At 38.6% G+C, this 24317-nt stretch overlaps 1 protein-coding gene across 1 annotated transcript in view; it reads right to left on the reverse strand.

Annotated features, from left to right (window-relative positions):
* IMPG1 (interphotoreceptor matrix proteoglycan 1) overlaps positions 1-24317 on the reverse strand; it is a 166161-nt gene that overhangs the window by 79734 nt on the left and 62110 nt on the right. Inside the window, exons 2-7 of the mRNA XM_064597788.1 lie at positions 23709-23942; positions 13446-13612; positions 13150-13178; positions 9301-9365; positions 8618-8697; positions 3186-3338 (exon numbers count right to left, since the gene is read on the reverse strand). Coding sequence (XP_064453858.1) covers positions 3186-3338; positions 8618-8697; positions 9301-9365; positions 13150-13178; positions 13446-13612; positions 23709-23942 — 728 coding nt within the window. The remainder of the gene's footprint in view (positions 1-3185; positions 3339-8617; positions 8698-9300; positions 9366-13149; positions 13179-13445; positions 13613-23708; positions 23943-24317) is intronic.

Here is a 24317-nt window from a genome sequence, read left to right on the forward strand (position 1 = left end):
ATTGTGAGGTTCCTGTAAGGAATAACTAATCAGTGCCTGACACACAATGGGCAAAGAGTCGATGCGATTGCATTATTGATTTACTTAGTCTTTCTCTCTTCTACTGGATTATTAGCTCCTTAATAGCCCAATTTTCTTTTACTTCCTCAGTGGCCACATACCATGGAGCCTGACAAGAGCAGACAGAGCAAGCCTACGGTCAGTTGTTTTTGAAAGACTCAATGGGGGGAAGGACAGGGTGAGGGTCCCCTTAGGGGTCCAGGGCAGGGAGCCTGAGTAATGTTTCTGTGCCTCCACTACCATCCCCACCACAGGTTTAACAGAGGAGAGCTAGGAGTTTAGGTGATGTGGATCTGGTCTTTATTACGGGGGCAGGTAGGAGGGAGCTATGTACGTGCTTCAGGTCTGTTCTGGCCTCCTGTGACAAATGGCTTTGGGGCCACAAGGCATTTGTCATGTCATTCCAGTAACAACACCTGGGACTGAACGTTTAAGTGTGAGCAGCAGTTTCTGGAGAAGAAAATTCAGACCCTGACTTGTTCCTCTTTCTTGTCCAGGGTATCAGACATGCTGTTATACGGATGAAAACAATCAATCAAGCACAGAACTGCTTCCAGAGAAGCCCACAGCTGCAGCATGGGCAGCAGGGAACATCCCCAGGGAGAGCCGTCCCGCCCTCCAGGAGTGCTCCACAGCCCTGGCTCCGGTGGAGGGGAATTCTGCTTATTGTCCATGTCCTCTTTGTGAACCTGCCTATGATTGATTAAGAGTCAGCTCTGCTTAGGAGGGTGCAGAAGACATCTGGGGAGGAGATGACAAAGGCCTCCAGTTAATTCTGCTAAATAATCTTCTGGGGACCTTCCAATCATGGAGTGCTAACCACTAAATTGCTAATTAAGTGCCCAGTTAACCTTATTAATAATACTAACTGCACAGGGGCCTCCTTGATTCTGCTGGAACGTATGTTAACGGGGCTACAAAAAGGCAGCCGTGTTGAGTTCTCTTCAATGTTTGCACAGGAGAAAGCATTCAGACAACAACTAAGCATTCCTTTTGACATTTGTATTAAATTGCTCATTAGGTTTATTGTGGAAATTAAATTACTGCAAAGCCCTGTCCGTTAATTCCTGATGAGGCCTGAATGGCTGTGCTGATGCTCGTATGGGCTGTGGTGGAGCCGCTTAGTTATGTGTTGGCAGGCTGCTAGGTGGTCTGGATTGCTCAGGAGCCTGGAAAGGGAACAGATGCTCTAAGCAGAGGGGCTCCATTTCAGAGAAGCCAGCACCCATGCGGAGGAACCAGCAGGACTGATGTGATGGGTCTCCGGAACAGACCGAGCAAGACATCATCTTTTGGCTAATGAGGTTTTCAGAGTCTAGAATGGACATGTTTATTTGATGACGGTACAAAAATCCCCGCCTCCTAGATATTTGTTTGGGAAAAAGTAGGAAGTATAGCATAACAGTTAAGAACAGGGGTTCTGGTGCCAGGCTGCTTGGGTTTGAATCTTGGCCAACTCTCCAATTTTGAAGATACTCTGACTATACTAAGAACTTTCTGAAAAGAATATTTCAAAGAACAAATAGGAAGTTAAAGGACTATTCTTTAATTCATTCTATCTAATAATCCATGTCTAAGTACTTCTCTGGTTCATAAACAGCCCATGCTGATGCTTTCTCTTTGAAGTTTGTAGAAATGATTCTTTACATTTTATTGACTGAATGGTGATGCAGGGAGTGGTTGGAGGTTTAAAATTCTTGCTTATTCATCTTCTCTCCAGTTGAGAGGAAGTAAGCCTTGAATTCTCCACATATGAGAAATAGGGGCCTGTGGGTTCCCTGGCCATGCTGTGTGAGATGCTTGGGTTATCCATAAATGTAGGTCATGGTTATGTTATCTTATGAATGCATCTATTTTTCAGTTGCATTTCTACAATTACTGAATAGTTAAGTGCATCCCAACTCCTTATTAGCAGGTAAGTCCTCAGAAATAAAGAAACTGTTCCTGCCCTCAAGGGGACACCCAGAGCCTGAAGGCAGTGAGGGTGAAGAGATGAAGAGGGAGAAAGGGAGACAAGAAAGGCCATTGACGTGTAAACAAACAATCTCAAGACAGGGTGATAACTGCTGTGACAGCAGTGGGTACTGTGTGTTAGCTCAGAGGAGAGGTACTGAACTCAGGATGGCTGGAGAGAAATTTCCTTGATGAAGTTTGTAAAATGAAACCCAGGGAAAGGACACTGAAGACAGAGGGGGCAGCATATGGAAAGGCTAAAGGTGAGAAGAGATTTGCAAGCAGTTTGTATGTCCTGTAGTGTGCAAAGGAGGGGGATGGGTAGGAGCTAGTGTTAAGATGAGGCTGGAAAGAAAGGCAGGACTCTTATCATGGTGTATAGAAGCCACGGTCAGCACAGAGCTTTGGATTCCTCCTGTGGCAAGTGAAGAGGTGGGCAGAGCTGATGATGGTCAGAGATGGAAGAGATATCTTGGGATAGCTCCTGAGTTTACTGGATGGCATGGACAACATAACTGCCCTTCACTTTCACCCATGAAAAATGTCAGGGCTTGAAATTGCATTAAACTGCAAAAGTGGAAATATTATATAAGACAAATATGGGTTAAAAATTCGTATTTCAACCCAGCATATTCCGTAGTTGGTGCTTACATGAACATTTTAGAGCTTTAGAATATGTGCTTAGTGACTTTCAGTTAAAGGAGATTTAAAAACCTACTAATATTTAAAGAAAACCTAAATGTAAGTGACTTTTAAGATAGAGAAGCTAGAATAGAAACTTTCCTAGAGATCCATTTGCCCTAACATTTTGGGACCTATTGCAGTTTTTGATTTCTTTCTTTATTTTATTTTATTTATTTATTGAGAGAGAGAGAGAATGATAGAGAGAGAGTATGAGAGGGAGGAGGGTCAGAGGGAGAAGCAGACTCCCTGCTGAGCAAGGAGCCCGATGCGGGACTCGATCCTGGGACTCCAGGATCATGACCTGAGCCGAAGGCAGTTGCTTAAGGAACTGAGCCACCCAGGCACCCCTTTGATTTCTTTCTAATGGTTAAAAATTAAGGCCTAGTTACAAGAAGTTGGAACTATTAGCTCAAATGGTTTAGGTCCTGCTGGCTCTCAGATTCTGATTCATGACTTGGGCTGTGGTTGTGTGGGGTGGGTTCACTTACCTGGAGTTGAGACTTTGCTGCCAGCTCCTGATAATACTGGGACTGGGAGTCAGTGAGTTCTGCCTTGAACCTCTGATTTGCCAGAGTGATGCTCAGCTCCACCTTCTGCTCCAGTGGGCCCTTGGATACCTTAGTGGATTCAACTTTTTTTTCCTAAATTAAAAAACAAAAGTCTTCTATTAACGTAAAGCATAAGCATAGGGTAATATTAAATAATATATATTGATATTGTCTCAAGAAGTGTATTGTGAAGGCTCAAGTGCTTTTAGAATTGAAATCCTATTAACTAGAAGTGTCCTCTGAATTTCATTGAGAGACAAAGTGCCAAAACTCCAAAAAGTTAACTGTTTAGAATCTTTGAGAACACTGCAATTTTATGACTATGTGCTCTTCATGAAAGCATTTACACATATAGACACACCCATAATTCATATACACTGGCAGAGAATCACTGGGATCATGCCACATTCTTGTGTAACTTTATGAATACTCTTTGATGAGGATCAGATTACCCAAAATAACCTAAGGATGCTGAGATATTAATACAATCTTTTTTAGAGAAGAGTCTAGACTTGTTTAATGAGACAATTTGTGCCTAAACTTCACATTGAAACTAGTTAGTAAGCACTGTCAGGTCAAGAGAGGGTTTGAAATATCTCTCAGAAGGAATGGTGTATTTGGGCCACCTTTGGTAGCATGTGACTTAGAAGAGAAGCACTCCTCTGAGGAGCTGGATTTGGCCTCTGATCACAAGGGGGCCAGGGGTCATCCTTCTTGCCGTCTGGACTGGGAATAGGCAGGAGTCTTACTGTTCTGAATTCACCTGAGCTCCCAGAGTACAGAGCAAGCCTAGAGCTGGGTTTCAAACTTGGGGTTTGACAGATTTTCAATATTGGGTAGCCAGATGATCATGAAATCTGAACAGCTTTCTTGAAAGAGTAAAAAACATGTCTGTAGAAAACGGAATGTCTTTGGTAATGTACATATTCTCTTATTAGTGAAATTAGAGCTGTGGAGGCTGAAAGAGACCAACCAATGGAAAATGACATGAGGGACAAATCTCATGTGGGTGGTAGTCAATGTAGTTTCTCATCATTTCTTATCACAAGGTCCTCTCTTCCATGGGACAGCAGCATAGCCTCTAACCTTAATAGGGCACACAGAGGATGTAGATTCACACTTGCCAGACTACTGATGTTCGTTTAACAAAAAGATTTCATTCATTCATTCATTGAAGTAACAGACATTAAGCATTTATATGGGTGTAGAACAGTGCTAGGACATATGGGAAGTTAAAAGAAAAATATGGCACATGGTATTACCCTCCAGAAGCTTACCATTTCACTAGGCATATTTAAAGTTCACATGAGACATTTAAATAAATTCTTTAGATGTATTAGTGAGAAGTCTTCTAATTTATCCTTAGTCACTGGATTACTTTTCCATGCTTCTCACCCATCATCCTCAGTAATACTCTATTACCTATGGAATAAAAATCCAAACTTTTTTCCTGACGTGAAGGCTCTCTCCAGTCTGATCCCAATCTGCTTGAACAATTTTATTTATTTTTTATACATTTTTTCCATTAAAATTTGTGTTTTTGTTTTATTAAACTACTGAGTAGGCCCAGGTAGTATATCCTATTTTTTAAAAGTTTTTATTTTAATTCCAGTTAGTTAAATTATACCGTTATATTAGTTTCAGGGGTACAATATAGTGATTCAACACTACCATACATCCCCCTGTGCTCATCATGACAAGTTCACTCCTTAATCCCCATCACCTATTTCACCCATCCCCCAACCCACCTCCCCTCTGGTAACCATCAGTTTGTTCTCTATAGTTCAGAGTCTGTTTCTTGGTTTCTCTCTCTTTCTCTCTCTTCCCCTACCGCCATGTTCATCTGTTTCATTTTTTAAATTCCACATGTGAGTGAAATCATATGGTATTTGTCTTTCTCTGACTGACTTATTTAGCTTAGCATTATGCTCTCTAGCTCCACCCACATCCTTGCAAATGGCAAGATTTCATTCTTTTTGATGGCTGAGTAATATTCCATTGCATACATATACACCACATCTTCTCTACCCATTCATCAGCTGATAGATATTTGGGCTGTTTCCATAATTTGGCTATTGTAAATAATGCTGCTAAAACATAGGGGTGCATGTATTCATTTGAATTAGTGTTTTTGTATTGTTTGGATAAATACCTAATAGTGCAATTACTGGATTGGAGAGTAATTCTATTTTTAACTTTTTGCGGAACCTCCATATTGTTCTCCAGAGTCCATCAGTTTGCATTCCCACCAATAGTGCAAGAGGGTTCCTTTTTCTTCACGTCCTTGCCAACACCTATTATTTCTTGTGCTGTTGATTTTACCCGTTCTGACAGGTGTGAGGTGATATCTCATTGTAGCTTTGATTTGCATTTCCCTGATGATGAGTGATGATGAGCATCTTTTCAGATGTCTGTTGGCCATCTGTATGTCTTTGGAAAAATGTCTGTTCATGTCTTCTGCCCTTTTTTAAATTGGATTATTTGTTTCTTGGGTGTTGAGTTTTACAAGTTCTTTATATATTCTGGATACTAACCTTTTATCAGATATGCTATTGACAAATATCTTCTCCCATTCCGTAGGCTGCCTTTTAGTTTTATTGATTGTTTTTTCCACTATGTAGAAGCTTTTTATTTTGATGTAGTCCCAATAGTTTATTTTTGCTTTTATTTCCCTTGCCTCAGGAGATATATCTAGAAATAAGTTGCTATGGCTGATGTCAAAGAGGTTACTGCCTGTATTCCCTTCTAGGATTTTTATGGTTTCCTGTCTCACATTTAGGTCTTTAATACATTTTGAATTTATTTTTGTGTATGGTATAATAAAGTGGTCCAATTTCTTTCTTTTGCATGTTGCTGTCCAGTTTTCCCAATGCTGTTTGTTGAAGAGACTGTCATTTTCCCATTGGATATTCTCTCCTGCTTTGTTGAAGATTCGTTGACCATATAGTTGTGGGTTTATTTTTGGGTTTTCAATTCGGTTTTATTGATCTATAGGTCTATTTTTTGTGCCAGTACCATACTGTTTTGATTACTACAGCTTTGTAATATAACTTGAAGTCCAGAATTGTGATGCCTCCAGCTTTGCTCTTCTTTTTCAAGATAGCTTTGGCTATTTGGGGTCTTTTGTGTTTGCATACTATTTTTAAGATTCTTTGTTCTAGCTCTGTGAAAAATCCTATCAGTATTTTGATAGGGATTGCATTAAATGTGTAAATTGCTTTGGGTAGTATAGACATTTTAACAATATTTATTCTTCCAATCCATGAGCAAGGAATGCCTTTCTATTTCTTTGTATCATCTTCAGTTTCTTTCATCAGTGTTTTATAGTTTTCAGAGTACAGGTTTTTCACCTCTTTGGTTAGGTTTATTCCTAGATATCTTATTTTTTTTTTGTGCAATTATAAATGGAATTGTTGTTGCTTGAACAATTGTAGTCCGTGTCATTTCTCCCTGCACTGACTACCAGATAGCTTGTTCACTGTTGATGAGATATCACATCGCTTGTGCTAATTTCCTGACTGGAGGCCCTCCTCACTGCTCCCCATGCTCACCTCCAGCACTAAAACATGGGAACACACATATACATACTTTTTTTACTTCTTACTAATATTTTATGGTTCATTTAAAATAATATTTTCTCTGATCAATTAGGGCAGAAATATTTGCCTTCTCTAAACTCCTGGAGCAATGAATAATATTTGAATTTCTCATTTAATACCTATGCCATACTCACCTACAGTCTTTTTATATGCTAATCTTGTCACCCCGCATATAATCTCCTGAATCCAGTATGATTCTCACACTTCATTAAACCTCCCAAAGTTAAAAAAAAAAGGGGCCACTTATGCACAAAACTCTCTATGAATATACATGACTGGGGGTTACATGCTTTGCAACCTGTTCTGGTCTATCATTTTGTTCCGTTCTATACATCTGCCATCTTCAAGTATAGCATTTAGATTATTTTGTACTTATTTTGCATTATAAATTTCTTGAAGGCAGGAACCGTGTCTTATTGATCTTAGGATCTTTGGCACATACCCCAATGTCTGGCATATGAGAGGATTTTAGTAAAATGTTGGTGAATGAAAGAATAAGTGAAAGATGCAGGTGGAAAAAGGATAAGAGGAGGATGTGAATATGAAATGAAATGTTCAGGGGATATTTACTGCAGAAGGGGGGACCTATATTAGATTTTGAAGAATATGGGACACAAGTAATGTGGGAAAAGAGAAGGCAAACTAGAATTATCTTTGAAATTTTATAGTAAATACATTTAATCTCAATAATTTTTTCCAACAGCACTTTTCACTGTTCATGGAATAGTATTTTTGAGAAAAATGGAAATTTGAATTCTTTGTTCATAGCAATAGTTCCAGCAAATCCATAGCCATCTGGCCTACAGGCCAGATAGAATGGCCAGCGGGTTTCTCACCCCTGAATTTTCATGTAGAGCTGGTGAGACTGAACTTCTTGGCCTTCTCGTCCTCACTGCCTGGGCTTTGACCCGTGCCTTGCGGCTAGGTTCCCAGGAGAGGAAAGGCTAGTGAAGTCTCACAGACCACAGGGAAGTTAGGTCTGGTTGCAGTGGCAGCGTAAGGATGAGAAGATCTGGGCTCAGATGTGTCACCCCCGTACTCCTGCTCCCTTCTGAACTTGCTGCCCACCTCATGCTGCCCCAGCCCTGTCACTCCTGAGTAAAGAGGACAGTTTCCCTGCTTCAGCATCAAATGTCTGGCTCAAAGATTTTGGAACGGTTAAAATGTTCCCCTTTTTTGATAGCCGACATTAAATGCTGTAACATATTCTCCTCTCCTTCATGCCTTTTCACACAAAGAGAGCAGTGTAGCCAGTGTTCCTCTTTGCCTGAGAACACCGATTTTATTTTTCCCCATTTGACATGCAGGATTTCAATCATTTTGATATTTGTCTGACCTATTCATGCTGCCCATGCCTGAAAGCAAAACTTTTACCCTTACTGTCAGCACGAGAATACACTTTAGTGGAGAAGCAGCTTGACTGATTGATTGATAGGCTTTATTCATTCATTTATTCTAGTGCTTGGTGAGTACTTGCTGTAGATGAGGTTCTCTTAGGTACTGGGGAAAAAGGGCCCCTGCAGTCCTGGAGTTTATAATTAAGTTGCTTCTTGCAATTCCTCCCACCTTATTCTAGTTTTCAATCTATTTTTCCCTCAGTCCCTAGAGGAAGGAATAATCCCGAATAGAACAAAGTCACTGACTCTTAATTGGAGTGATAAAAATGCAGCACTAGTAATACTAAATGGCCAATTCACCCATTCTCTTTTCTTGTGTTACTAATAAAACAAAACCAGGCATGTGAAGAGCTAGTTGACTCTCAGAACTTCTTACTATTGTAGGCTTCTTGGTGTCACTGAAGAGCGTGACATCCAGAGTGAGAGGGAAGGGTCCAACGGAGACATTGGCAACATCTGTGGAAATTAAAAATATTACAGGCACAAAAATGAGATTGGAGAAGTTTACATTAGAACAAGGTCAAAATTTCATATACTTTTTCTGTCATTCTGGAATTTACAGATGTGGGGTGCCTTCTTACCTCATTTTTTTTAAGATCACATAAATATGTTCTTGAAAAAAATATAACTCATACTTTTGATCCTAGTTGAATTCTCCATTCTTCTGTTCTAGGTGCTATCCTAGTTTGGGGCCATCCTAAATATGTTATAGTTAAATGGTTTTGCCAATGAGATCTGCTTAATTTTTCCATTTGTGAATATATAAAGGGTGCAAGGCAGATATTTATCTTCAATTTATTTGTTTGAAAATATTGGTAATGATTGTCTCCAAGTTGAAGGATAATGGGTGATTTGGCTTTACCTTTATTCTTTTCTAGATTTTCAAGTTTTATACAATGCATTTAAATTATTTTATAAAGTTAAAAATATCAGTTAGCTTTGAGAAAGTATATTATAAATTTTGTCAACTTCAATTAAGGATTGCTTTTTAAATAATATACTTTCATGATCATTTGAATTAAGGTTCAGGAGCAGGTGAATGAGGAGATCTAAGCTTACCTGTAGAAAACACAGGGGTCTCCCCAGGCTCTCCGAATGTCTCTGCTGTAGATATTTCATCTTTTCTATCACCACAGCAGAAAAGAAAGAAGAGGTGGTTAAAAGGAGCTTGATAACAATAGGGGAAATGCACTTACTTTTCCTATACTCAATAGACCTAAAAATTAGAGAAAAACCCTTTAAAACTGGGTTTGCCTATTTCTTTCATTATAGAAGTAACCTTCAAATGTATTTTCATTGAAGAAAAATTCAAACAACTCCTGCAAATGGTTATGTTTGACTCTAGGGTTTTCCGTAAGCATCTTTCATGTGGTCCTTGGGAGCATTTTCACCATAAGCAAAACTGGTCTTTGGGGCTTGATGTTTTATAGTCCCATTGTGTTTGCACTGTGTCCTTGACATCAAAGATAATTGCATGACATGATCTATGACTGAATGTTCTTGCTAAAATCTCAGATCCTCAAACGTGCAAATCCAGAAAGTCCTTAAGTTTATTTACTAAAGTAACTCTTGTGGTTATAGTAATAGGAGAGAGGGAGATTTCTGGATAATGCAGGTGTATTGAATCCCCATTCTGGACAAAACCATTGTCTGCAGGAGTTATGGGTGGGTTTGCAGTGGCAGTCTGGAAGATATCTAAGGGCAAATCCAAGGGCATGGTTGTATAGCTGTCTGTTATAACATTGGCCCATTCTAGCAAGCTTTATATAGAAAGGAGTAGCAATAGTGATATCTTTTGAAGCTCACTGAAAGATTTGTTACTATAAGCTATTAGGTCTTATTAGCTTGTGTCTGTATTAGTACAATTTAGTCATAATTGACCAATATATTTGATCCAGTTTTCTGTGATTCACGATGATGGGAAGACCAAAGGGAATGGCTAGGTGCTCTGTGTTGTAAGGTCAACTAGATTGGCTATAGACAATGGGACCATCTATACACATATTTCTAACACATGCAATTTTCCCAAAGTCCTAATAGAGGTAATATACAAAATATCCATTGGCCTGGCATGGGCTCTGACCAATCAGAATAGATGTAAACATGGAGGACTATATTGGTGCACACAGGCTAAATATAAATTCAGACTGTTTCAGAATTAGGTATTCTTGTTTGTTTCTACTGGTATTATGCTATATACTTAAGAAATAGTTTTTATGGATATCATATTTATAAAGATCTCATATCAAACATTAGAGCATTTGTGATTTAGACAATTTTCCTTTTTTCTTTTACTTTTTAGAACTTTGTTCGTGGTACGATCTCTTTCCTCCTATTATAACTTAGGTATCCTTGTTTTACCTTGCTGTAAAAAAGAAAACAACCAAGAGGAATAGTTATTAAAGTGCTGGCTATGGCATTAGTTACAAGTCAACAGCCCACTTCGTGCAGGATCCTTTGTCAGATGCTATTTCCTCATCCTTTGCCACTGGGTGTGATTCTGCCATGACAGTGGCAATCTAGACCATCACTTGGAAGCTATAATTTGGGAAGCTGGGACACTGGGTTCTTTCACTGGTTTTTATTTTAAAGTCATTTGAAACTGGCAGATTTATGGGCTACTCAGGTGAGAAAATTTTCTGTTTTGTCTTCCTAGAAAGGTTTGAAATACCAGGCCTGCCTTCCTTCCTTCCCACCTTCCTTCCTTCCCAACTTGGTAATCATAGTTAATGTAAAATGTTTGTCTCTTGCTCCTTAGCAATTCTTTCTAGCAATGTTGGTAGACACAGGAGTGGATGGGATGGCTCTATTTCTTTCTCTTTCTGTCTTGGGTTAGCTGTTTCCTGTAATTTTTAATATTTTTCTATCAAGTCTTGGTACATTCTGTTGGATTTTTTCTTATGGATGGATGGCCTCTGCTTTGCTTTCTTTTTCTTTTTTTGAAAATGGAGAAATAAGTATCATCCTATAGTTAAATCAGAAGAGTGAATATCTCTGTGTCTTGTGAACAAAGTTAATACTCTAGTACTAAGATTTTCCTCGATCACATTATTTCTTCTCGTAACAACTTTTTAAAATTTCTAAAGAGTGGTTTGGTAGATATATCAATTAACAAAAATATATGAGGATTTTGCTCAGGTCTGTGGTGGTGGGTGGAGAGATATGAAAGGGTTCCCGCCCTTGAGGAGTTTAAACTCTTACAGGAAAATAGGGTAAAGTGAGGAAGTGTTACATAAAAATGTAAGTGCCAAAAAGAGTACAAAGTTCAAAGCAGGAAGATTGCTGCAGGCTCAAATAGGCTGTTAAGACATCATGGGATCCAGGTGGGACTCCACTAGGAGTGTGAAGTAGAGTAGGGTTTGGATAGGTAACGTAGAAAAGGCAGGTTTTTCTGGGCAAGAGGGAAAGGCTAGGGGTCAGAGTCCAGGATGAGGAAGGTGTGGTCTGTGTGCAGTGAGGAATGGATGGTGGCAACAGTGGGATCATGGGTAATGGATGCAAAGTTGGAAAGGTCAGGGGGTGAAAGGTCTTAATTGATGAGTTTGGCCTCTGCTCTGCCTCAGTGAAGGTCCTGGCAGGACACAGATGGCTCACTCATTGTGGGGTAATTTGAGCAAAGTTTAAAAAAGGAATTACTTACTAAGTTGTGGGAAGAGTATAAGAGCAACCACAAGGTCAAGTGCCGTACCCCAGGGCTGGTAACAGTGGGGTGCTCAAACTACCCTTAGTCCAGCTACCATGAACCAGAGACAGAAAAGGATCTGTGGAAAGGCTGCTTGACAGGAGCTGAGATGAAGTTGAAGGAGGACAACAGCATTTGAAGACTTTGCAAGTTGAGGGTGAGGGGAGGTGAGAAATTCACTCACCTCATTCTCTCCTCTCCCTCTGATCTCCTGCTCCCCGCTGGCTGGCCCTACCTAGGAGTCAGGGCAAAGGATGCACGTGACTCTGTCCTTACCAATCAGCCTTCTGTACACAGAACATGAGGGGAACAGTGGGCAGAGGATATTCAGAAGGGTAAGAGGAAGATGTAGGACTCTTTTGAAAGTCATTGAACAGGGCTCAATGTAAGAAATTTTTCAGACTTACTAATCCAGCAGCAGTTATGCAAGTTAAGGAGGGGAAGAGGTTAGAGGCAGGGAAATCCATTAGGAAGATCAGATTTGACATTCTTCACAGTGTAAATTAGTAAGGTCTTGGAAGAAGTTGTTGGCAAAGGGAATAGAAATGAAGGAACAAATGTGAAAAGCATTATAAAGAATTGTCAGTAATTCATACAATACCAAATTTGTGTCTCTCTTAGTATTATCTTCAGAATTAGATTTCTAAATGTTATAAAATGTATGTAATTTGTGTTTACAGTTTGCCTCTCTTCTTTAATCATTTTATCTAATTACTTTTCCTTGCCTTTTTCTCATTTTGATTTTCTTGTTTGATATTCAGTTCTTGTTGAGAGTATAGCTCAGTGCTTCGGTAATTTAGTTTGAGAAATACTAATGCTTTACAGAATACCAAATGAGAGTTCAAAATGCAGGTTGCTCTCTGATTGTATTAGTATTTTCCTGATGTAACTAACAGTTTACCATAAATTCTAAAAATCAAACTATTTAAAAAAATTGTTCTATATCTTATAACTGAAAATACACATTAGATACTTAACACATAGTAATGAATCCATTTTATCTGCAAACATAGTGCCAACATCTATCTCAGTCTTTAGGGTCTATCCATTTCCCCTTTACATACTCATTTATCTTTAGCGCAGTATATGCATAATTTGTCTGTCAGAATAACCTACACAGATCTCAGTGCTGACATAATATCATAAAGGTACAATAGCTCAGTCTCACTCCATTATATGATCTTTCAAAAGTCAAAAGCATGCTGCACTCTATTTTGGGTACTTACCTCTCAGGGAAGTGTCTCAGTTTTATTCTCTGCAGAAAGATAAAAAGTAATTTTATCAGGAGAAAATGTCAACTGAAGAGCTAAAGTCTATTTTCATCCCCTTTTCCCTTTAACTTCACTTCAACCAGCCTGTACAATGCTATTTTGCAAAAATAAAATTCTTGTTGGCCTTATCAGATATCTCTAAGCATTTCTTCAACTAACTCTTATGCAGTGGAAACCAACTGAAAAGGGGCAGGGGCTGGAGGCCTGGGAGCTATTTGGACGGTGTTCCAATATACAGCGTTTAGGCTCACCTGCTGAAGAAGATCCAGGTGCTCCTGGGAATTGCTGAAATTTCTTCCAATGTCAAAGAGGCAGAAAGTCTCCTGCTGGCAGAGGTTGACCCAGTCCTGGTATTCCCTTGGGTCAGGGATGCGATCCAGAAAGATCCGATATGCTTCCCATACTGCTTCCTGACACACTGCAATACAGAGCACAGTTAGGAGCAGAAAATGGCCACATCCTAAGATGATTCCTGTTTCCCCGCCCAAGCATAATCTTAGAACATGGAGTGCTCTTTTATGGCTTATGTGGACACATTCATTTATAGTGCACAGAAATTAATTCATTTAACAAATACATATTGAACCCCTCTATGTGTTACAGAGAAAAATAAAAGAAGAAGGATTAGGAAATATGAGAGAGAGAGAGGCTGTAGTTTAAAATAGGGCAGTTGAGGAAGGCTTCACTATAGGGTGACTTTTGAGCAGTATGGAAAAGGCCTCAAGGCTGGAGAATGCTCTGAACATTGATGGAACAGCAAAGAGCTCTGTCAGTGTGACCAGGGCAAGGATAACAGTAAAAGAGGATGAAGACAGAAAGATGTGGTGAGGGGAACAGAGACCGTGTAGGGCCTTGTGAACCAATAATCTTCAAACTGGGGCATAGGTACCCGGCTTTATTTAAAGACTTTTCATGGGATAAAGAGACACCCAGACAATTTAAAGAGAATCAATATCTAGGTCTCATTTTTCCTATCATGCTTTCCTAAAATCCGTCCACCTGAGGACACACGTTTCCTTTTCCCCGTTCCCTTTGGTCTGCATCCTTCCCCCATTCATCCCTCCCTAATCTTACTGCAGCACATGCCTCTAGGTTGCCACACAAAGGGACCATGTCAAATAGTATTGTTGAGGTTAAGAAACCAAGTGAACTCAGTTGAGGGGTAACACTTGTTTTTGCAGCAGGGTGGTTTCTGATTCTTTGCTTTCAACACATTAGAAGAATGGCCAACAGACACATGAAAAAGTGCTCAACATCACTTGGCGTCAGGGAAATATAAATCAAAACCTCAATGACATACCACCTCACACCAGTCAGAATGGCTAAAATTAACAAGTCAGGAAACGACAGATGTTGGTGAAGATGCGGAGAAAGGGGAACCCTCCTACACTGTTGGTGGGAATGCAAGCTGGTGCAGCCACTCTGGAAAACAGTATGGAGGTTCCTCAAAAAGTTGAAAATAGAGCTAACCTACGACCCAGCAATTGCACTACTGGGTATTTACCACAAAGACACAAATGTAGTGATCCAAAGGGGCACTTGCACTCCAATGTTTATAGCAGCAATGTCCACAATAGCTAAACTACAGAAAGAGCCTAGATGTCCATAGACAGATGAATGGATAAAGAAGATGTGGTGTATATATACAATGGAATATTATGCAGCTATCAAAAAATGAGATCTTGCCATTTGCAACGATGTGGATGGAACTAGATGGTAGCTAAGTGAAATAAGTCAATCAGAGAAAAACAAGTATCATATGATCTCACTGATATGAAGAATTTGAGAAACAAGACAGAGGATCATAGGGGAAGGGAGGGAAAAATGAAACAAGATGAAACCAGAGAGGGAGACAAACCATAAGAGACTCTTAATCTCAGGAACAAACTGAGGGTTACTAGAGGGGAAGGGGGTGGGAGGGATGGAGTGGCTGGGTGATGGACATTGGGGAGGTATATGGTGAGTGCTGTGAATTGTGTAAGACTGATGAACCACAGACCTGTACCCCTGAAACAAATAATACATTATATGTTAATAAAACACACACACACACACACAACCCCTGCCCCAAAAACACATTAGAAGAAGTCCTAATGGAGTTGACAGCTGACAAATCATTAAAAATAATGACAGATCATGATGTTATTGTTAGCATATAATGCCAAATCTACTTAAAGAATAAAGATATTACTATAACTGGGTATTATATGCAAACAATGAATCATGGAACACTACATCAAAAACTAATTATGTAATGTATGGTGATTAACATAATAAAAAAAAGATACTGCTATAACAAAACTCCCATCTGTTTCCATCTACTTATTTACATTTAAGTTTTCTCAGCATTTAAGGGAAACTAAGTAAAAAAATAGGGATAAAACTGACGCTAAATCCTGTCTCATTTTGGCAACACATAATATGGATAATAAGTAATGGTACATGAACTAATATGAGGAACAACATCAGAGCAACTCCATGAATCCAGAGGCTGAAGCTAATGAAAGTTAAGGTACAGGCCCTTCATTTAAACTGGTCTCTTCCAAAGTCTTTTTCCTAAATTTGTATTTATAAATGTTCGTACCCACAAAACCTGTATTTGATCTTATATCTGTCAATAGAAATTTACTTAAATTTTTTGTTGAATTTATCTATTTGTTTTAATCAATTATATATTAAAAGTAATTATAAATGCAACTGAATCCAGAAGAAATTTCTTTGTACACATAAAGCCTATAGTAACAGGAAATAAATAAAATCTGTAATTTAAATTTATATACATATTTTTGTTACTGAGAAGTATGTAAGAGTAACCACTAACAGACTTTCAAGCATAAAATAAATTACATTAAGATAAAGCTGTGAAGTGGGAAGTGAAGTGGAAATGTGGTTGTACGAAGAAAAAGGATCTCTGTGGCATTTCTTACTGTTGAGAAGAGTACATGAAAGCATGTACTATGGAGTATTTGATGGTAACTATTGAGTAGCTATGGCAGATTCTACTGGATGCATACGAATGCTCTAATTTTTGTTTTATTTTCATTATCGATATTTACAACTCACCAAAAGTTGCATCTTATCTAATTATTTAAACTTATGATGAAAAACTTTAGATATTAACTGAAAAGCATGCAAATGGGTACATAGTTTAAAAATTATTTTAGAGTATTAAGTGAGGGTAAAAAGTTAGATAACATCTGTCACAAGCAATTATAATATGTTGATTTTTACCTCAGGAGGAATGGGGAGCAATTGGAGGCTTTAGGGCAGAAGCTGACATCATCTGACTTTCTAAAGAAACTCTGCCTGCCTGCTGCGAAAAGGGGTTAGGGGAAGGAACAAGGTGAGAGAAGACCAGTTTGGAGACTCTTACTCCTACGCTTTATCCCCCACTCACTCCCCATTTTTATATGTCTGGATTTTTCTTAACTTTTTGTTTTAAGAGGCAAAGAGAATTCCAGACCAATAGAAGCTCAGGTTATTTACCAGCAGCCACCTCACCAGAACCCATAAAGCCAGGAGCGGGTGCCGTCCCCTCCACCTCAAATGTGTCATCGAATTTTCCACACCTGGGAAAGTAACAGGGGTCAGCACACCTGGATAGCAAGTGAATAGCCTCACCGGGAGAACCCACTTTTGTGAATGTTATCTTTTACCTGCCAAGCAAGGACCAGAGGGTTGTAATGCCTTTTCCAATACCAACAATCATGCAGTCTTTGGATCTTCATGTCTACTCAAGGGTCTACACACAATGCAAGAAGGAAACAACATTTGAATATCTTGAGACTTTCCCAAATCTTAAGAGTTGTGTGTCCAGTCTAAGTGAACCAGTTGCCCTTGCTATTTTTCTCATCTACTTACTCCACACTCTTTTTCGGGGTGTTATTTTGACCTTCCATCTCTCCCCAATGCAATAAAACTGTTAATTAATTCAAAACACATTTAAGTGCCAGAGATACAGCATTGATATGTATATAAAATCAAGTAGTGCTGCCTTTGAGGTCTTAGTGTTGGTGACTTTCACTGATAATATCTGTGTGTGAAACATCTGGGAGAACATAATGTGATAATCCATCTATTTACCAATTCAACGTACCCTCAGGCATGTTGCTTTTGGTCTCAGATTAAGTCTTCCTTTTATTTCAGTCCAATTTAAGCTTATTTTTGGTGCCTGCATCTTCCTAACTCTGCTCCTTTCTCTGCTGCCCTTTCTTCTACTTCAGAGACATAGAACACCCTCACCCCCATTAATATCTCCTTTTCGCAAAGGCTCAGAGAACTTTCTCCCTGAAGCACAAATGTCTGAAGCAGCTTAAAGAATTATTTCCCAGAGAGGAGAGATCACAGCCAACACCACAGAAATACAAACAATTATAAGAGAATATTATGAAAAATTATCTGCCAACAAATTGGGCAATCTGAAAGAAATGAATAAATTCCTAGAAACATATAAACTACCAAATATAGGAAAAAATAGAAAACTTGAACAGAACAATAACCAGCAAAGAAATTGAATCAGCAATAAAAAAATCTCCCAACAAAGTCCAGGGCCAGAGGCTTCCCAAGGGAATTCTACCAAACATTTAAGGAAGAATTAATAGCTATTATTCTCAAACTGTTCCAAAAAGTAGAAATGGAAGTACACTTCTAAACTCATTCTGTGAGGAGAGTATTACTTCGATTCCAAGACCAGATGAAGACCACACTAAAAAAGAACTACAGGCCAAAAATCCCTGATGAACATGGATTAAAATATTCTCAACAAAATCTAGCAAATTGCATCCAACAGTTCATTAAAAGAATCATTCACCATGATAAAGTGGGATTTATTTCTGGGTTGCAAAGGTGGTTCAATATTGGCAAATCAATCAATGTGATACACCACATTATAAAAGAAAGGATAAGAACCATATGATCCTCTCAATAGATGCAGAAAAAGCATTTGACAAAGTATAACATCCAATCTTAATAAAAACCCTCAACAAAGTAGGGACAGAGGGGAACATACCTCAACATCATAAAGGCCATATACAAAAGACCCACAGCTAATATCATCCTTAACCAGGAAAAACTGAGAGCTTTTCCTCTACAGTCAGGAACTAGATAGGGATGTCCACTCTCACCATTACCATTACTGGAAGTCCTAGCCTTAGCAATCAGACAACAAAAAGAAATAGAAGGCATCCTAGCAATCAGACAACAAAAAGAAAGAAAAGGCACCCAAATAGGCAAGGAAAAAGTCAAACTTTCACTATTTGCAGATGATATGTAGAAAACTCAAAAGATTCTACTAAAAATTTGCTAGAACTCATACATGAATTCAGTAAAGTCACAGGATACAAAATCAACGTATAGAAGTCTGTTGTATTTCTATACACCAATAATGCAGCAGTAGAAAGAGAAAGCAAGGAATTGATTCCATATAATTGTACCAAAACCCATAAGATATTTAGGAATAAACCTAAACAAAGAGGTAAAAGATCTGTGCTCTGAAAACTACAAAATACTAATGAAAGAAATTGAAGATGACACAAAGAAATGGAAAAACATCCCATGCTCATGTACAGGAATAACAAAGATTGTTAAAATGTCTGTACTACCCAAGCAATCTACACATTTATTGCAATCCCTATCAAAATACTAACAGCGTTTTTCACAGAGCTGGAACAAACAATCCTAAAATGTCTATGGAACCACAAAAGATCCTGAATAGCCAAAGCAATACTGACAAAGAAAAGGAAAGCTGGAAGCATCACAATTCTGGACTTCTATATTACAAAGCTGTAGTGATCAAGACAGTATGTTACTGGCACAAAAACACACATATATCAATGGAACAGAATAGAAAACCCAGCAATAAACCCACAACTATATGATCAACTAATCTTGACAAAGCAGGAGAGAATATCCAATGGAAAAAGGACAGTCTCTTCAACAAATGGTGCAGGGAAAACTGGACAGCAACATGTAAAAGGATGAAACTGAACAACTTTATTATACCATACACAAAAATAAATTCAAAATGTATTAAAGACCTAAATGTGAGACAGGAAACCATCAAAATCCTAGAGGAGGACAAAGGTAGTAACCTCTTTGACATGGCCAGAGCAACTTCTTAGTAGATATGTCTCCTGAGACAAGGGAAACAAAAGCATAAAAGGAACTATTGGGATTTCATCAAGATAAAAAGCTTCTGCACAGCAAAGGAAACAGTAGACAAAACTAAAGGCAGAATGGGAGAAGATATTTGAAATGACATATCTGATAAAGGGTTAGTATCCAAAATATATAAAGAACTTATAAACTCAACACTCAACAACCAAAAAACAAATAATCCAACTTAAAAATGGTTAGAAGACATGAACAGACATTCTTCCAAAGAAGATCTATGGATGACTAATAGACACATGAAAAGATGCTCAACATCACTCATCATCAGGGAAATGCAAATCAAACTTACAATGATATATCATCTCACACATGTCAGAATGGCTAAAATGAACAACACATGTTGGTGAGGATGTGGAGAAAGGGGAACCCTCTTGCACTGTTGGTGGGAATGCAAACTGGTACAGCCACTCTGGAGAACAGTATGGAGGTTCCTCAAAAAGTTAAAAATAGAACTACCCTATGATCCACAACTGCACTACTAGATATTTACCCAAAGGATACAAAAACACAGATTTGAAGGGGTACATGCATCCTGATGTTTATAGAAGCATTATCAACAATAGCCAAACTACGGAGAGAGCCCAAAGGTCCAATGACTGATGAATGGATAAAGAAGATATGGTACATACATATAATGTAATATTACTCAGCCACCAAAAAGAATGAAATCTTGCCATTTGCAATGATGTGGATGGAGCCAGATTGTATTACGCTAAGTAAAATAAGTCAGTCAGAGAAAGACAAATACCGTATGATTTCACTCATGTGTGGAATTTAAGAAATGAAACAGATGAACATAGGGGGGAAAAGAGAGAGAGGCAAACTATAAGACAGACTCTTAACTATAAAGAACAAACTGAGGGTTGTTGAGGGAGGTGGTTGGGGGGGATGGGTTAAATGGGTGATGGGTATTAAGGAGGGCACTTGTGTTGAGCATGGGTTGTTATATATAAGTGATGAATCACTAAATTCTACTCCTGAAACTAATATTACACTACATGTTAACTAACTGGAATTTAACTAAAAACTTGAAACTTAAAAAAAAAAAAAGAATTATTTCTCTGGGGTATTGTCATTTATAGGGATTAAAATGTTAATGATGAAACAGGGACGAGTAGTTTTTCTTCAGACATTTTGAGGAGCAGGTTCTTTTGGTGACTGCTCTGATGTCATTTTTCTGACCTCCTGGAGGCTTAGCACAGAGCAGGAGGTGTAGAATCTTTCTGTGATTGGGAGAACCAGAGCACCAGCCCATGTCCCACCAGGAGAGATACCCCATCCTTACCAAGGGGCATCAAAAGAACCCTTGAAAGTTGAAGCATCAAAGGATCTCAGGGCTGGGAGCAGTCTGAGAACTTCTGAAAGCTGGATTTTTCTAGCCCTTTAACTTACCTGTTATCTAACTTACAGCACCATCCTTCCCTAAATCTACCAGGAGAGATTTCCACAGGGAATCTAGGGAAATCCAGAACCTTGCCTCTTCAGTCTTCCCACAGTTGCTGGGCAATGCCTGAAATCTGACCACAGAGTCTTAATCTTTCTGCTGAAAGCTACACTGTAGGCTCTTTGGCGATGTGGGAAGAACCCCAGGGAACATGTATCCTGGAGGTTAGGCATGCCCTGGGATAGTCATTCACGTTTGTAAGGATTAGGTTAGACCACTGGTATGTAAAAAGCCTGCCACCGTGTTGGGCACGCATTAGATGGAGAGATGATACACTGGAGTCAGAATGTTGTGTTCTAACCCTGCTCTGCCACAGTGGCCCTGACTGAGCACGTCACCTCACTTTTTTTAATCTCTGTCATGGGGATGTTGGCTATATGTTCTCTAGACCAGTGCTTCTAGAACTTTAGAGTACAAATGGATTACCTGGGGATCTTATTAAAATACAGATTCTGTGAGTAGATATGGTGGGGTGAAAGTAGGTCTGCATTTCTAACAAGCTGCCAGATGCTGGTGATGCTGCTGGTCTATGGACAACACATAGAGAAGCAAGAACTAGGATACCCTCTATCTTAAACTTTCTCTAAGGCATACATTAATGTGAAAGAAAAATCTAGCTTTTGATATTGAGGTTGGGACAGAGGCGGAGGGAGAGAGAAGAAGGAGGAGCGGAAGGGGGAGGGAAAGAGAGGGAGATACAGAGAGGGGTGGGAGGTTTGAAGGGAGTTTGCCTGGGTAGGAGCACATGGTTCCCCTGGGAGACTACCAGAAACAAAACTTGCCTGTCTTGAATTTGTGCTTTGGGATGAGTGTGTTTATGAGTCTACCATGAAGCTCAGAACATTTTCATTTGTGTTGCTTTAAGCATTGGAAAAAGAAATATCTCACTATTCCATTTGATTTGATGAATGTGGAAGCTTTCTCTCCTAAGTTTGAAAGATGTCAAAAGATAATTTTGTAAAAGCAGCAACAAAAATAATAAGTATGTTACCCTGTCAAAGGAGCACCACTTTGTAGCTAGGTCTTATTTCTTGTTTCTTTGTGAACCAATTTGTTAGACTTAAGAAACCCATGCTGATGAATAGTAAAATTTCATATCACCCAGGGGCAGCCATAAAGATAATGGACTGTTGCTGCCGTGGGGAGAAAAACAGTGGTTTGTTTCATCCAGGAAAGCAAGAATGAAAAAGGCAAACCTAATCAAGAATAAAGAATAAAATACAGAGTTAAAAATTTGGTTGCAGCAATAAATAGTCTATTTTATAAATACCTGCAATGAATCCTATTTGTGAATATCATGAAGAATTAGAAGTTAAAGCAGTTGTGCTCATATTCAATGTGATGCATATGCTATATATTTCACTTCCATTCATGAACAAATAACATGAAATTTACCAGTATCATTATCTGATCAATGTGTAGCCACATTCAAAATGAATAATTTACACATTATTGCCTTTTCTTTGCATTTCCAATGGCCTCTTTGCCTCCTGTATCCATCAATAAGCATTTATTCAGAAACTGCTATGCAGAGGTGCTATGCTAGGACCTCACAAAATAATATAGTGTGCTTGATTTTCAATGATTAGAGTTCTCCTTCTGACTGTGATCCAGTACTTGTCATTTCTCTGTAGGTGTGGCTTCTGTCAGAAAGCAAATGTCTCTTCCATATAAAATCAGACATATGAAGAACATAAGGCTTGATATTTTTGAGACTGTTAGTTATGCCTCCAAAACCCAGCAAAAACGCCCCAGACTAACTCAACCTTTGTACATTTTACAGATGTAGATACTCAAGTACTTTGTAGGATGTTGGTATCATGAAAGGGGTTCTCTGCTGCCATAATTTGCAATACATCACAGGCTAGAATGGAACCAGCACATTCTAGTTAATGGGCTTAAAATAGAGCAGGTTGACCATACTTTTTGGAATGGAAACAAATATCGTATGTGATGAAGGTGGACCTCAGCAAACCCCCTCACTTTCACATGTAAGATGAATTGAGTTTAGAAGAAAAGAGAAAAAAAAAAAAAAAAGATGAATTGAGTTTAGGCTTCAGCTAGCTATTTTGCATTATTCAGAGCAACCTGGGGGGATTTAATAGTATCTACTAAAGATTCTTTTTTGTTTTGTTTTGTTTTCATTTAAAGAAGAAGCCATGGCGACTTTTTCATCTATAGTAAGTGAATGACAAGGATAGCCACTGATGGCTGTGGTGTGACTGAACTCCATAATGATTTCCGAGAAGGCCACAAGAATCCTGTTATGCTGTCTTGGGGTGAAAACTGCACTGTAACTCTGCTGGAAACCACAGTAATTGTGTTGTAAATCCTGTTAACACCCCTGCATTATATCTTGGTAACCACTGTTAATTTGTAACTCCTCTGCACTTGGGTGTGCCTCCAGGTTTCCAAACCTCAGAACTTTTTGCTGGATCAGCAATAAACAACTTAAACTTAACAAGAAGGGAGAAAGGATCTGGATTGTAATGTTGCTTTTGAAAAGTGAAATCTTAAGTGATAAATCAACTTGCTCAGATTCCTGACGTTGCAATCATTCTGTGCTTCTTACTCATAATATAACATTAAAATTCAATATTGGGCTTTGGCAAAAATAAAACAAAGAGGTAATACCCAGATGCCAAGGCCTTCTGGTGACTTGTTAAATGCCTTAATCGTTCTATGTTGCACAGGACATTATTTTAAACATAAGAGGAGATATCTACCATAGTTTTGAATGTTTACTATTCACCACTCTCAGATTAGTTGACTTATTTATATAACCCTTGTGACTAAATGAGAGATTCTGGAAATTTGGGGCTAACAAAAATGTATGGATAAGTGAAAGGGAAGGGATAAAAGGAATGAGAGGCTAAACAGGTTCCATCTCTTTCCTTACCTCTCAATCTATAATAAGCTTGAAGACTGGCTAAAATCTGTTTCATGGATTCCTGTGGACAGACTTTAACACCAGTTGGGAAAAAGGTTGACCTTTTTGTTCGACGCTTGGCCACATCGAATATTCGTTTCATGGTTGACACTTTGTACATTTTTGCAGTACTTTCAGATGTTTCGATTCTTGGGGCATTGTCTAAGTCTTTAGATTCAGAATGGTATATTTTAATGGAGAGATCTGTAAAAGAAAGATTGATTTCCTGGTGAATATATACATTGATATATGTGAAATATATGATAAATGAATGGAATAAACTAAAAGTTATAATCCTCTGATTTATTCAAGTTCTACTTTGGTGCAACTGCCAAATTTCAGTGACGAGGCATTTTCAGAAATAAGGGAATAGCATAATGAGCTGATCAAGTGTATTTTTTTTTTTTTTAAAACCAACATCTCAAATCATCTTGCCTTTAGGAACTGCCAAATATTGAAACCATTTTCCACACATCTCTAAAAATCACTCCCCACTTAGCACTCAAGCCTCCCGAGAGATGCCTCTTTTGATAGACATTATAATTCAAGTGGGGAATGATAGCACATTGTGGTACCCAG

This window comes from Mirounga angustirostris, unplaced genomic scaffold (genome assembly GCF_029215605.1).
Source record: "Mirounga angustirostris isolate CCGP_5_RB_7025 unplaced genomic scaffold, mMirAng1.0.hap1 SCAF_8, whole genome shotgun sequence".
Lineage (NCBI taxonomy): Eukaryota > Metazoa > Chordata > Mammalia > Carnivora > Phocidae > Mirounga > Mirounga angustirostris.